This window comes from Mobula hypostoma, chromosome 8 (genome assembly GCF_963921235.1).
Source record: "Mobula hypostoma chromosome 8, sMobHyp1.1, whole genome shotgun sequence".
Taxonomy (NCBI): Eukaryota; Metazoa; Chordata; class Chondrichthyes; order Myliobatiformes; family Myliobatidae; genus Mobula; species Mobula hypostoma.
In genome coordinates this window covers 128,012,797-128,027,207 of record NC_086104.1, presented here as the reverse complement: position 1 = coordinate 128,027,207, position 14,411 = coordinate 128,012,797, and the positions used below count along the sequence as shown (strand labels likewise).

Genomic DNA, 14,411 nt, shown 5'->3' with positions numbered 1-14,411 from the left:
GCTAGACACACCCTCTCATATAGAAGGGCCACTATCTCAGAAAAAGAAGTCACCCATTTCAAACCTGTTGGAACAGAAAGCCTGGTTCTATGCTGCATGGCTCTTTAAATAACATATAATAGAGTGGTGCAACACAGAAATAGGCCTTTTGGTCCATCATCTCCATCCTGACTCTTTTGCCCACCTAGCTGACTTGCTACAGACCCTTTATTCCTTGCCCCCTGTCTAAATGCCTCTTAAACATAACAATTATATCTGATTCCACCACCTCCTGCTGCCAGCACGTTCCAGGCATCAACTACCTTCTGATCCCCATTAAAGCTCCTTCCTTTCATCTTTAATCCATGCCCTTTCACTTTTAGTGCCCTCAATGTGGAAAAAAGATTGTGACTGTCTACCCCTTCTATGCCTCTCATAATTTTACATACTTCAGTCAGCCTTAGCTTCCTGGGTAAACAAGCCTCACCTATCCAATATCTCTCCATAACTAAATTCATCCAATCCAGACAACATCCTTGTGAGTCTCCTGCATTCTGACCAATGCAACCATATCCGTTCTATAGTTTGTGTTCAAGCAGTACGCCACAGGCAGGCTAATCAGTATTTGTAAAGTTGCCAAATAAAGCTGTATCATGACCTGTGAATACAAAAGTGCTGCATGTCTTCTTCATCACCCTACCCACCTATGATGTCACTGAGAAAAATGTTGACTTGAACTAGATCTCTCTATCAATATTTCTTATTGCCCTTCATTTGCTACATTTGTCAACCCCCCCTATTTGATTTCCCAAAATCCATCACTTACAGTTGTCAGAATTAAATAGACTGGAAGGAGAGCGCTCGCTCTGCCGCGATGTTCACCCCTCTCTCTGTGGCTCTGAGTCTATGAAGACTGCCCCAGATGTGTCCGCTAATATGATGGACTGATACTGAGGCTTTGGGCTTACTCCAGGCTGCTGCGGGGTTCAGATCTGAGGACTTGTTTTGATTCAGAATGTTGTTGCTTGTTTCTACTGTTTGCATGATTTGTGTTTTTTTTTTACCTTTCTCTGCGCATCAGGTGTTGGTCTTTATGTTATTTTTAAATTGGGTTCTTTCGAGTTTCTTGCTTTGTGGCTGCTTATAAGCAAACAAATCTCTTTGATATTATATGCACTTTGAATCTTTGAATCTTAAATCTTCTGCCAACTTTCTGCTTAACATGGGTGTAATGGACAGCAAGGACTTGTTGGGCTGGAACGGCCTGAAACCGTGCTGTATCTCTAAACTAAAAATATAAAGTAAGTCCAATATATATTAGTAGAGATCACTACTGAGGAAATATTACAAAAAAGAATGAGTTAATCCTCAAAGATGATTTTAAAAAACAGAGCGAGAGTAGCAAGGATACTCTGCTGAAAAGACTTGCAAACATGATTGTTAGAAAGATCCCTCAAATGATGAGAAGATTGGATCAATGATGGAAAGATTACAAAATATGATCCAAAAGGCAACAGTTCCCAAGGGTGTTACTGCAGCAGGAACAGGCTAGTACAAGACTGATGCAAATTATTACACAGGAGAAATGTTGAACAAATTAATACTGTCAATGTGGAGTGTGATTTGTCAGGATAATTGTTTTACAGCATCACAGAACTTAGAACAAAGAACACTACAGCACAGGTCAGGCTTTTTTAGCCCAAAATGTGCCAACCTTTTGACCTACTCTAAGATCAGCCTAACCCTTCCCTCCGACATAGCCCTCCATTTTCTGTCATGCATGTGCTTAGCTTCTTAAATGTCTGTAATGTATCTGCCTCTAGCACCATCCCTGCCATTCAATGCACCCACCACTCTCCATGTACAAAACTTACCTCTGATACTCCCCTTAAACTTCCCTCTAATCATCTTCAAATTAAAGTGCTTGTATTAGCCATTTCTGCCCTGGGAAAAAGTCTGCCAACCCACTCAATTTATGTTTCTTATTATCTTTTACACCTCTATCAAGTCGACTCTCATCTTCCTTCGCTCCAAAGAGAAAACCCCTGGCTTGCTCAACCTACCCTCATACGACATGCTCCCTAATCCAGACAGCATCCTGATAAATTTCCTCTACATCTCTGAAACTTCCACATCACTCCTGGATGTGACCAGAATAGAACTCAGTACTCTTAAGTGTGGTCTAACCAGTGTTTTCTAGAGCTGTAACATTGCCTCACGACTCTTGAACTCAGTCCCCAGGGGAATGAAATCCAACACACCATATGCCTTCTTTACCCTCTCAACTTGCGTGACAGCTTTGAGGAATCTATGGACGTGGATCCCAAGATCCCTCAGATCTGGAGAAATTAATGCATTGAGAACAGATTTCCAAATATTGAATGTACAAGCCTAATGCTATTGAATACTGACTGATACTCTGCTCTATATTCATGATCAAGGTCACAAGATATTACCTCTAAAGGCGAGGATGCAGAATCATTTCCAGGAAAAGAGGCGATGGTTGCTTTCTTCGCGTGGCTGGACTATTGTGATCAGCTGGTGAGGGAAGCCCATAAGGTAGGAAGTTGTCATTCTATACACCTGTAATAGTTGATGTGGGAGTGAATAGGTTTCTACAGGGTTCTGAGATGGTTGGCTGAAGCTTTGCAAATGCTATTCCACAGTTTTCATTATTATTCCTGTTGCTGTGGGGGAGCTGAGCAGGGACCACGTGCTGTTCTATATAAAAAAACTGATTTATCTCACTCAGCAGCCGAAGGGAAACTGATAGATAGATGGTAGAAGTGATGGTAATGAGGTAGCCCCTCTACTTGAGCAGACTTTCCTTCTTCGCTTATCTCTTGTATGCAGCAATTTAAAGGATTTGAGAGTGAATTTGCATCTGTGGTAGGTGTGATAATGGAAGACAAGAAGGTGATGCATTGGAAACTTACCACCCCAATGTTGATTGATATTATCATAACGAATACATTACATGGTGTAATAAACCTGTATTACCAGCCAAGAGGAACTCTTCCCATCCAGCCTTACAGTATCACCGCAAAGTACGTAGCTGTAAGTCACTGCTAGAATATTGTTGCAAGATTTTAGTTCCAGATCAGGACACAGCTGCCTGAGTTTGTGTCAAATTTCTGAAAAGCCTTGGCCAATATTCCAGACTCATCCCTTCCAAACGAATTGCAAACGCAAGATAAAATTGAGAATTTAAAGACACTAGACTCTTGCTGGAGTTTGGAACGAAACTGTTCGATATGTGACCTCAGAGAGGTAGCTTTCTTACCATGTATTGTGTGGGTCTGTCAATTCTATATCGAGGCCCTGCTGAAATTGTTACCTGTGGTAGTGAGATCCAGAGACTTCTCAGAGGGTACAACTTTATACTGGCCTTACTTTTGGAATAAACTTGCGTTCCAGTTTGGTGATTAACAGTGTGACCCCTGATGCCTCACTGAATGTGTGCAGTGAGCTCAAATCTCTCACCGAATACTGGCCAGGAGTCTGGTGAAATTCACAAGTTCACAGCAGTGACTTGTGTTGCTGTTTGTTCTGCGGCTCTCAGTGTCCGGCCAGGTGATATTTACACTTTGTTTCTCTACGCAGTTAACAGCTGCTGCTGTAGCCCATGAGATCAGGAAACGCTTCTTCTCCGAAGTCCTGGAACCACAACTGCTGCAGGTGTAAGCCAACTTTTCCTTTGTTGATGTGTGATGAAAAGCATGATCTCAATCCCATGTTAACCTCCCATAAGGTGGAATTCAAAGATACAGGGGTGTTTTGTAGACTGGATTCCTGTGACTAGTGGTGTTCCTTAGGGATCGGTGCTGAGAACTTTGCTCTTTGTAATACACATGAATGATTTGGATGTGTATGTGGGAAGCATCATGAGAAAGTTCTTAGATGACACAAAGGTCAGTGGAGTTGGAGACAGTATGGAGTATGGTCCATCAGCGTGATATTAAATTATGGGTGAAATTGACTAAGAAATGAGAGATGGAGTTTACTCCTGAAGTATGAGGTGATACACTTTCTGAGTGCTGTTATAGTTTGGACAGACCCCATGAATGGTGGGGATCTAGGGGGTACTGAGGAATAGGGAGAGTTTGGTGTGCAAGTCCAAAAATCCTTGAAGGTGACCATGTGGGTAGATAACATGGCTAAGAAGGCTTTCATTAGTCAGAGCATTGAGAACAAGAGTAGGGAGGCAATGGTCTACATTTTTAAAACATTGGTCAGATCACATCTGGAGTAGTGCCTGAGGTTCTGGTCATCACACGACAGGTGGGACGTGGTTGCGCTGGAGAGGGTGCAGAGAGGATTCACCAGTTTGCTGCCTGTGATGGTGGGGTGTTTTAGTAATGAGCAAGAATGGAGAGTCTGGGTCTGAGAGACTAATTGCTGAGGAGGTTAATATGGAACATGATTGAGCTGTGTAAACTTGTGAAGGTTATAGATGGGGGGTAAGCTTCAGGATACTGTTTCCCATATGACTAAATGAGAGATAGATATGACTAGAGGAGACAGATGTAGGGTAAGGGGAAATATGAGGGGAACCATTTTTCACCCAGCCAGTGGTGAAGCAGAGTCATAGAGTTGTATAGCACAGAACAATGCCTTTTGGCTCGTCATTATTCATGCTAGCCAAGATACATTTTCAAGCTAGTCCCATTTCTCAGTCACTGATAGAATCACTGACATCATTTAAGCAGTGTCTAGGCGAGCACTTGAATGACCAGGTTACAGAAGGCATAAAAGGCTCTGGGCCAATGCTGGATTAATACAGATGGGTGTCCAATGGGTAGAATGGATGTGATAGGATGAATGGCCTTTCTCCTTGCTATGTGACATCAAGTTGACAAATGAGCCATCCAGTCCGGTGTTGGGTGTGTTGTGCTCCATCCTTGGATCAGCCTTGGCCTAGAAACACACTCTGTCCTGTAACCTTTAACTTTTACAGGTTCTGGGCCTGAACGTGCTAGAGTTTAGAAGAACGAGGGGGATCCAATTGAAACCTATTGAATATTGAAAGGCCTAGACAGAGTGACGTGAAGAAGATGTTTCCAGTGGTGGAGTAGTGGAGGACCAGAGGACACAGCCTTACAATACAAGCACATCCCTTAGAACAAAGATGAGGAGGAATTTCTTTAGCCAGAAGGTGGTAAATCTGTGGAATTAATTGCCAGATAGCTGTGGCGTTCAAGTCATTGGGTGTATTTAAAGCAGAATTTGATAGGTTTTTGATTAGTAAGGGATCGAATGTTATGGGAAAAATGTTTCAGGCCATAATCCTTCAGCAGGACTAATTTAATTAGTAATTAAATGTCCAATTAAACTAATCCCTTACTCATTTGTAGAATCATGGAACAGTACAGCTCAGAAGCATTCTTCTAAAATCCAGCAAATAAAGACCCAGAGCCATCATTCGTTCCTCATATGATAAGCCTTTCATTCTCATGAACTTCTTCTGACTCCCTCCAAAGTCAGCACGTCCTTTCTTAAATAAGGGGCCCAAAACTGCTCTCAATACCCCAAGTGAGACCTCACCAGTGCCTTATAAAGGCTCAGCATTACATCCTTGCTTTTACACTCTAGTCCTCTCGAAATTAATACTAACATTGCATGTGCCTTCCTTACTACTGAGTCAACCAGCAAGGTAACCTTTAGGGAATCCTGCATGAGGACTCCCAAGTCTCTTGGCAGCTTGGATTTTTGAAAATAGTCTATGCTTTAATTCCTTCTACCAAAATACATGATCATACACTTCCTGACACCATATTCCACTGGCCAGTTCTTTGTCCATTCTCCTAATCTGATCAAGTCTTTCTGCAGCCTCTCTGCTCCCTTAACACTACCTGCCCCTCCACCTATCTTCATATTGTTTGCAAACTTGGCCACAACGCCATCAATTCTGTCATCCAAACCATCGACATACAACATAAAAAGCGGCCCCAGCACCGACACCCTGTGGAACACCACTCGTCATCAGCATCCATTCAGAAAAGGCTCCCTTTATTCTCACTCTTTGCCTCCTGCCAATCAGCCACTGCTTTATCCATGGTATATCTTTGCTGTAATACCATGAGCTCTTAACTTGTTAAACAGCCTCATGTGCGGCACCTTGTCAAAGGCCTTCTGAAAATCCAAGTACGTAACATCCACCGATTCTCCATTGTCTATCCTGCTTGCTTTTTCCACAAAGAATTCCAAGAGATTTGTCAGACAAGATCTTCCCTTAAGGAAACCATGCTAACTTTGGCCTATTTTATCATGTGTCTCCAAGTATCCCAAAACTGCTTACTTAACAATCAATTTCAACATCTTCCCAACCACTGATTGGCCTATAATTTCCTTTCTTCTGCCTTCCTCCCTTCTTGAAGAGTGCAGTAACATTTGCAATTTTCCAGTCTTCTAGAGCCATTCCAGAATCTAGTGATTCTTGAAAGATCATTACTAATGCCTCCACAAACTTATCAGCTACCTTTTTCAGAACCCTGGAGTGTACACCATCTGGTCCAGATGACCTTTCTACCATAAGGTTTCCCAAGCACCATCTCCACAGAAGTAACAACTGCAGCACACTCAAACTTCCGGCATTTTGCTAGTGTCTTCCATGGTGAAGACTGAAGCAAAATATTTACTCAATTCATCCGCCATTTCCTTGTCCCCAACTACTACAGCGTCATTTTCCCGGTGGTCCAATACCTGCTTTCGCCTCTCTTACTCTTTATATATTTGAAAAAGCTTTTGGTACCCTCTGATATTGTCAGCTAGTTTACTTTCATATTTCATGGGAATGGGAGGCTGTGGACTGACATGTCAGAATGGGAATGGAAAGTAGAATTGAAATGGCTTGCATCTCTTCCATTTCGTGCACGTCTGCCCTCACCCCATCCTCCCGCCACCCACCAACCTCCGCATTCAGCACATAATTCTCTGTAATTTCCGCCATCTCTAACGGGATCCCACCACCAAGCACATCTTACCCTCCCCTGCACTTTCCGTTTTCTGCAGAGATCGTTCCCTAGCAACTCCCTTGTCCATTCAATTCTCCCCACTGATCTCCCTCCTGATACTTCTCATTGCAAGTGGAGCAAGTGCCACACCTGCCCCTACACCACTTCCCTCATTACCTACCATTCAGGGCCCCAAACAGTCCTTCCAGGTGAGGTGCCACTTCACCTGTGAAGGAGTCATGTACTCGTGGATAGGAAGGTTTTGAGGGATGTGTGCCAAAGGCAGGCAAAGGGACCAGCTGAGGAAGGCATGGTGGTGAGCATTGACAGGTTGGCCATAGGGCCTGTTTCCATGCTGTAAAACTACAAATTTATGAATAGGAGCATGGTGAACTTGTGAAGTTCTCTACCACAGAAAGCTAAATCATTATCATTAAATATATTGAGGAAGGAGATATTGTTCTCGGGCCAGAAAGATTGAATAGGAGATTGCATCTGGATGATCGGGTTTGAAGGACCAAGTGGTCTACACCCCCTCCTATTTTTCATGTTTCTATGCTTATGATTGAATGTCACCCATCTTTACTGTGTCCAGGTCTGAGATCGGAATCCTCTCCTCCACTGCACTGCTAATGGGAATCCTCGCACACGTCACCTCTCCTCAGTTACTGGATGAACTGGTCCATTTTCTGTTGGGGAATGAAAGACAACCGGAGGTTCCGGTGGATTCAGGCTGTCACCCGCTGCGTTCCCAGCTAATTAAGCGTTGCAACCACTTGTCGGATGAGGTGAGTTTCAGTTCAGCATGGTGAGGTCACAGTTCAGAGCACTGTGGCCGTGCAGCGATGTCTGACAGCAGCACATTGGGTACATTGAACGAGCTGCTGCAGGAACCAGGCGGGCAGGCGGTATCTGTGGAGGCAAATGAACAGCTGATGTTTTAGAGTGAGACTTTTCATCTGGGCTGAAGGAGTAGGGTGGAGATGTTCCGAGGTGAGGGGGAAGGAGTGGGGCACGAACTGGCAGGCTAGAGGTGAATCCAGGCAAGGAAGTAGTGACAGAGGCTGGGGGGTGATTGGTGTGTGTGACAAGGGAAAAAGCTAATAGGATTTGATTGGAAGGGAAGGTGGAGCACGAAAACAAACGAGTAAGGTGGGGAGGAAGTGTGGTGTGGATGGGGAGGAGAGATTGTGGGGCTGGGAGGGATGTGGGAAGGACTGGATGGATCTGGAAGAGAGAGAAACGGGACAGAGAGGGAGCAGGAAACATAAAGTGGAAAATTCAGTGTTCACACTGTTAGATTGGAGACTATCCAGATGGAATATAAGGTTCTAATCCTCTAGTTTGCGATAGTTTGACAGCACTCTTCCCTGGGGGTTAAATGGATGTGTGTTTGAGTCCCACCTTGGAGTGTGAGTTTGTAATCTAGGTTGACACTGACAAGAACTTCAACTGTTATCATGTTAATACTGCAAAGCTCACCTTTGCTGCCTTGAGATGTATGTGTACTTCTGCATTCTTGTAGATCAGTATGGCCACTCTCAGATTCTTCGAAGAGCTCCTGCAGAAATCACATGAACATATCATTTATAATCTGGTACTCCGGAACTTCTGTGACCGTAGATACATCATGCACAACACTGGACATGAGGAGGGGACCGCAGACAGCGAACATGTGGATGAGCCAGAGTAAGGAATTAAAGAAATTGTCAGTAATTCCAATAGAGGTGTGAAGGCTTAGCTGTGATTTAATTTTTCTTGTAAAACCTGAATGTCCATTTAAGAGTATGATGTCTTCTTGGGCCTCTGATAAAGCATTATGCAGTTAGCCTCATAGACATATGCAGGTGTTACAACCTTTAGCAAGTTTACCAAGAGACTGCTGGCTCCTCTGCTTCTATTTTGTCTCATTTTACTGCTTTGTATGAAACTTAGCCAAGATTTGAGAAGAGTTACTCTTAGAATATTTAAACACAAGAGTATCTCCAGAGTAACACACGCAAATTGTTGGAGGAACTCAGCATTTATGGAAATGAATAAACAGCTCACGTTTAGAGCCAAGATGCTTCTTCAAGACTGGAAAGTAGGGGGAAGAAGCCAGAATAAAAAAGTGGGGAGGGGAAGAAGGACTGGCTAGAAGTTGATAGGTGAAGCCAGGTGGGTGGGAAAGGTAAACGGCTGAAGCAGGAGGAATCTGACAAGAGAGGAGAGGGGACCATGGAAGAAAGGGGAAAATGGAGGGGCACCAGGGGAAGGTGATAGGCAGGTGAGGAGGAGAGTTAAGAGGCCAGAGTGGGGAATGAAAGAGGAGATAATGGGGGAGGGAGATTTTTTTTAATCTGAAGGAGAAATCTATGTTCATGCCATCAGGTTGGAGGCTACCCAGATGGAATATGAGGTCTTGCTCCTCCGCCCTGAAATTGACCTCATCGTGGCAAAAGAGGAGGTCATGGGCTCACACGTCAGAACGGGAATGGGGATAGGAACTAAAATGGGTGGCTACTGGGAAGTTCTGCTTTTGGCCAATGGAGTGAAGGTGCTCAACAAAGCAGTCCTCCAAATTACATTGGATTTCACCACTGTCAAGGAGGCCGCATTGGGAGCACTGGATACAATAGATGACTCCAACAAATTCGCAGGTGAAGTGTTGCCTCACCTGAAAGGATTGGTTAGAGCCCCCCCCCCCCGACCCCAAATGTAGCTAAGGGAGGAGGTAAATGGGCAAGTGTAGCATTTCGATCACTTGTGTGGTTTTGTGCCAGGAGGGAGATTAGTCAGGAGGGATGTATGGACAAGGGACTCATGGAGGGAGTGATCCCTGCAGAAAGTGGAGAGTTGGGGGGAGGTAAAGATGTGTTTAGTGGTAGGATCCTGTTGAAAGGCGGAAGTTGTGGAGAATAATGTGTTGAATGCGGAGGCTCACGCAGTGGTAGGTGAGGCAAAAGGAACTATATCCTTTTTAAGGTGGCAGGTAGATGGGGTGAGAGTAGATTTCTAGAAAACAGAGGAGATGCAAATGAAAGCAGCATCAACGGTGGAAGAAGGGGAACCCTGTTTCAATAAAGAGGACCTCTCTTATGTCCTGGAGAGTAAAGCCTCATCCTGGGAACAGATGTGGTGGGGACGAAGGAGCTGAGAAAAGAGGATTTTTTTTATAGGAAATGGGGTGGGAAGAGGTATAGATGGGATAGCCATGGGAATCAGTAGGTTTATAAATGATGATGGTGGGCAATTTGTCTTCAGAGATGGGGAAAGGGGATGGAGGTGTCTTAGATAATTTCCTTCATTTGTGGATAAGATCTATCAAAACACGATGATGGTAGGAGATGAAAATTAACAGAAAAATTAATTTCCTTTTTATTTTATGTAGCATTTTAAAACGTGTCTTCATACCAGATCCATTTTGGATTGTGTCCAACGGAGATCTGGTATTTCTCTGTTTCTGATAGTCAATGAGTTATTATTGGAGGCCAAACTGTTCAACAAACCATTACTGTTATAATAATAAAACACTGGGAAACAGTCTGGTTTCAGTGGCAGAGAAAGGTTGGAGGAGGGATGAGTAAAACCATAGGAATATCTCTAATAGCGTGGAGCTCAAATAAGTAAATCTGGCAGTTTGAGGCAGATTATGCTTCTTTGCCTAGATTTAATGTAGTGAACAGCAGGGCTGGAGGACATGTACAGCAGGGCAGCTATATTAGTTGAGAGAGAAAATAAAGCTAAAACCACATGTCCGACAGACAGTAATTAACTCCTCTGATACTGGTAAAAAGAGTGGGATACCTACTAGAACATTGAACAGAATAGCTCAGTACAGGCCTTCTGGCCCACAAAGTTCTACCCATCCTTTAACCTACAACAAGATCAATCTAACTCTTCCTTCCCTTGTAACCCTCATTTTTCTTTCACCTGTATGAAAGAGTCTCTGAAATGGCCCTGGTGTATCTGCCTCTCACTTCAATCCTGGCATTGCATTTCACGCACCTACCAAACTGTAAAAAAAAACCTGCCTCTGATATTACCCCCTATACTTTCCACCCAACACTTGACGGTTATGCTGCCTTGGATTAGCCAATTCTGCCCTGAGATAAAGTGTCCAGCTGTCCACTCTATCTATGCCTCTTATCGTCTCGTACACTTTCTCAGTCTCCATCCCTCCAAAGAAAACAGCAGTGGCTCACTCATCCTATCCTCAGAAGACATGCTATCTATTCCAGGAAACATCCTGGTAAATCTCTTCTGCACCTACTTTAAAGCTTCCACTTTCTTTCTGTAATGAGGTGACCAGAACTAAATATAATGTTCCAAATAACCAGAGTTTTAGAGAGCTGGAATATTACCTCAGAGCTCTTGAACTCAGTCCCCCGACAGATGAAGGCCAACACACCATACATCTTCTTAACAACATTATCAGCTTGGCACTGCAAATTTGAGGGATCTATGGACATGAACCCCAAGATCCTCTTTACCTCCACACTGTTAAGAATCATGCCAATAACTTTGTATTCTACCTTCATTTGACCTTCCAAAGTAAATCATTTTACAATTTTCCAGGTTGAACACCATCTGCCACCTCTCAGCCCAGGTCTGCAGTGTCCTGTTGTAATCTGTGGCAACCTATGCAATCCACAATGCCACCAACCTCTGTGTTATCTGCAAACTTAGTAACACACCCTTCCAGCTCCTCATCCAAGTTATTCATAAAATTCACGGGCAGGGTGACTCTGGATGATCCTAGAATAGATCCCTGCAGAACACAATTGGTCATTGGTCTCCAGGCAGAATACCTCAATCTTCTACCATTCTCTGCCAATTTTGAATCCACACAGCGATGTTTCCTTGGATCTTGTATTGCCTCACTTTCTGAATGAACCTTGTCAAATGTTTTACTGAGGTCCATGTGCATGACATCCATTGCTCTGCCCTCAATGATCTGTTTGGTTACTTCCTCAAAGAATTCAGTCAGATTTGTGAGGCATGATCTGCCCCTCCCAGAGCCATGGTGACTATCCCTAATCAGCCTATGCTCTTAAATCCTACCTCTAAGAATCTGCCCACCACTAATGTAAGACTTTCTGGTCTGTAAGTCCCAGGATCCATCCCTATTACTTTTCTTGAACAAAGGAAGAACAATTGCCATCCTTGAATCCCATGGCACTGCTCCTGTGGCCAGTGATCATAAGAACACAAGACATAGGTGCAGAATTAAGCCATTCGGCCCATCAAGTATACTCTGCAATTCCATTATGGCTGATTTATTATCTTTCTCAACCCTTTCTCCTGCCTTCTTCCTGCAACCTTTGATGCCCTGATTAATCAAGAACCTATCAACCTTTCCTTAAATATACCCAATCACTTGACTTCCACAGCCCTCTGTGGCAATGAATTTCACAGACTCACCACCCTCTGGCTAAGAAATCTATTGAATATTGCAAGGCCTAGATACAGTGGACGTGGAGAGGACGTTTCCTATAGTGGGGGAGTCTAGGACAACAGGGCATCCCTTTGGAACAGAAATGAGGAGGAATTTCTTAGCTCATCATAGGTTGATTCTCCATTGATATTTGTTATTAAATTTTTACAAAAAAGAATCTCTTTGAACACCTCAAGAGGAATCCTCAGGCAGCCTGAGTCTTCCAGTCTTTGGGAAATCCACTGGGGAGGTGGAGCCCCAATGTTTGCAAGTACAAGTCCGGGAATCTGGAGGCTGAAGACTGCCTGTTCTGGGGTTGGAGGACTGAGGATGTATTTGGGTGGGGAGGAAGAATGGTGTAATGTTTTGTAACTTCAAAACATTAAACTAATTCATAGGAAGACATGGGAGTCCAAAATGTGAGTCGAACTTTGTGCTTACTTTAAGCAAGGCATGCACATATCACATGGTCTTTTAAGAGACTTCTGGATAGGTACATGGAGCTTAGAACGACAGAGAGCTATGGGTAACCCTAGGTAATTTCGAAAGTAAGTACATGTTCGGCACAGCATTGTGGGCCGAAGGGCCTGTGTTGTGTTGTAGGTTCTCTATGTTTCTGTGGTAGCATGATGACGTATGCAGTTCACGTATTTGTACTTAAAACCCATAATGAATTATTTAAGCGACCAGGAATGCTTAATCAACCTACTGTATGTATATATGAATACTCAAATATTAAATGCACAACACTCCTCCCTGCTTAGCTATAAACTCCAACTCAATATAGAATGCATCTCAACTATATACACATATAACACAAACAACAGGAATTCTGCGGATGCTGGAAGTTCAAGCAACACACATCAAAGTTGCTGGTGAACGCAGCAGGCAGGCAGCATCTCTAGGAAGAGGTACAGTCGACATTTCAGGCTGAGACCCTTTGTCAGGACTAACTGAAGGAAGAGTTAGTAAGAGATTTGGAAGTGGGAGGGGGAGGGGGAGATCCAAAATGATAGGAGAAGACAGGAGGGGGAGGGATGGAGCCAAGAGCTGCATCACAGGATCTCCCAGTGGCCACACATTTTAGTTCCACATCCCATTCCCATTCTGACATGTCTATCCACGGCCTCCTCTACTGTAAGGTGAAGCCACACTCAGGTTGGAGGAACAACACCTTATATTCCGTCTGGGTACCCTCCAACCTGATGGCATGAACATCGACTTCTCTAACTTCCGCTAATGCCCCACCTCCCCCTCGTACCCCATCTGTTATTATTTTCATACACACATTCTTTCTCTCACTCTCCTTTTTCTCCCTCTGTCCCTCTGACTATACCCCTTGCCCATCCTCTGGGTTCCCCCCCCCCGTCTTTCTTCCCGTACCTCCTGTACCATGATCCTCTCGTATCCCCTTTGCCAATCATCTGTCCAGCTCTTAGCTCCATCCCTCCCACTCCTGTCTTCTCCTATCATTTTGGATCTCCCCCTCCCCCTCCCACTTTCAAATCTCTTACTAACTCTTCCTTCAGTTAGTCCTGACGAAGGGTTTCGGCCTGAAACGTCGACTGTACCTCTTCCTAGAGATGCTGCCTGGCCTGCTGCGTTCACCAGCAACTTTGATGTGTGTTGCTTATATACACATATACACAGTACATTACCGCATACAAAACAACTACTATATACAGACATCTACAGCATAGTAAATTTTAAAATGTTCCATTCAGGCTTAAAGATTCAATCACTGTGGATTTCTTACTCTTGTGGGTTACTGTCTTTCCAGAAGAGGGGATCACTGCTTGGCAGGTGAGATTGTGGCTGTGAAAACAATCTCAGGTTCTGGGCCCTCCTCCGTGGTGGTTGTAGGAGTTGATTCTGAGACTGCAGGAAGAAGTTCTGATAGTGGTTCTCCTTTTTCTTCTTCTAGTTTCTGCATCTTGGGAAGGTGCATTTAGCTCACTGGAGTATTCTCTTATTAATCCTTCTATTGATCTCCTTATGACCTGACCTCTCCATTTGGTTGCCTCCCCCACAACATTACCTGATGAATCCTCTGTTTTCATATC

The 14,411-nt window shown here is 43.9% G+C and overlaps 1 protein-coding gene across 2 annotated transcripts in view; it reads left to right on the top strand.

Moving 5' to 3' along the window:
* LOC134350923 (FHF complex subunit HOOK interacting protein 2A-like) overlaps positions 1-14,411 on the top strand; it is a 70,150-nt gene that overhangs the window by 34,952 nt on the left and 20,787 nt on the right. For both annotated transcript variants that reach the window (XM_063056766.1, XM_063056765.1), the window contains 4 exons: positions 2,421-2,538; positions 3,583-3,659; positions 7,528-7,720; positions 8,458-8,621. In XM_063056766.1, coding sequence (XP_062912836.1) covers positions 2,421-2,538; positions 3,583-3,659; positions 7,528-7,720; positions 8,458-8,621 — 552 coding nt within the window. The remainder of the gene's footprint in view (positions 1-2,420; positions 2,539-3,582; positions 3,660-7,527; positions 7,721-8,457; positions 8,622-14,411) is intronic.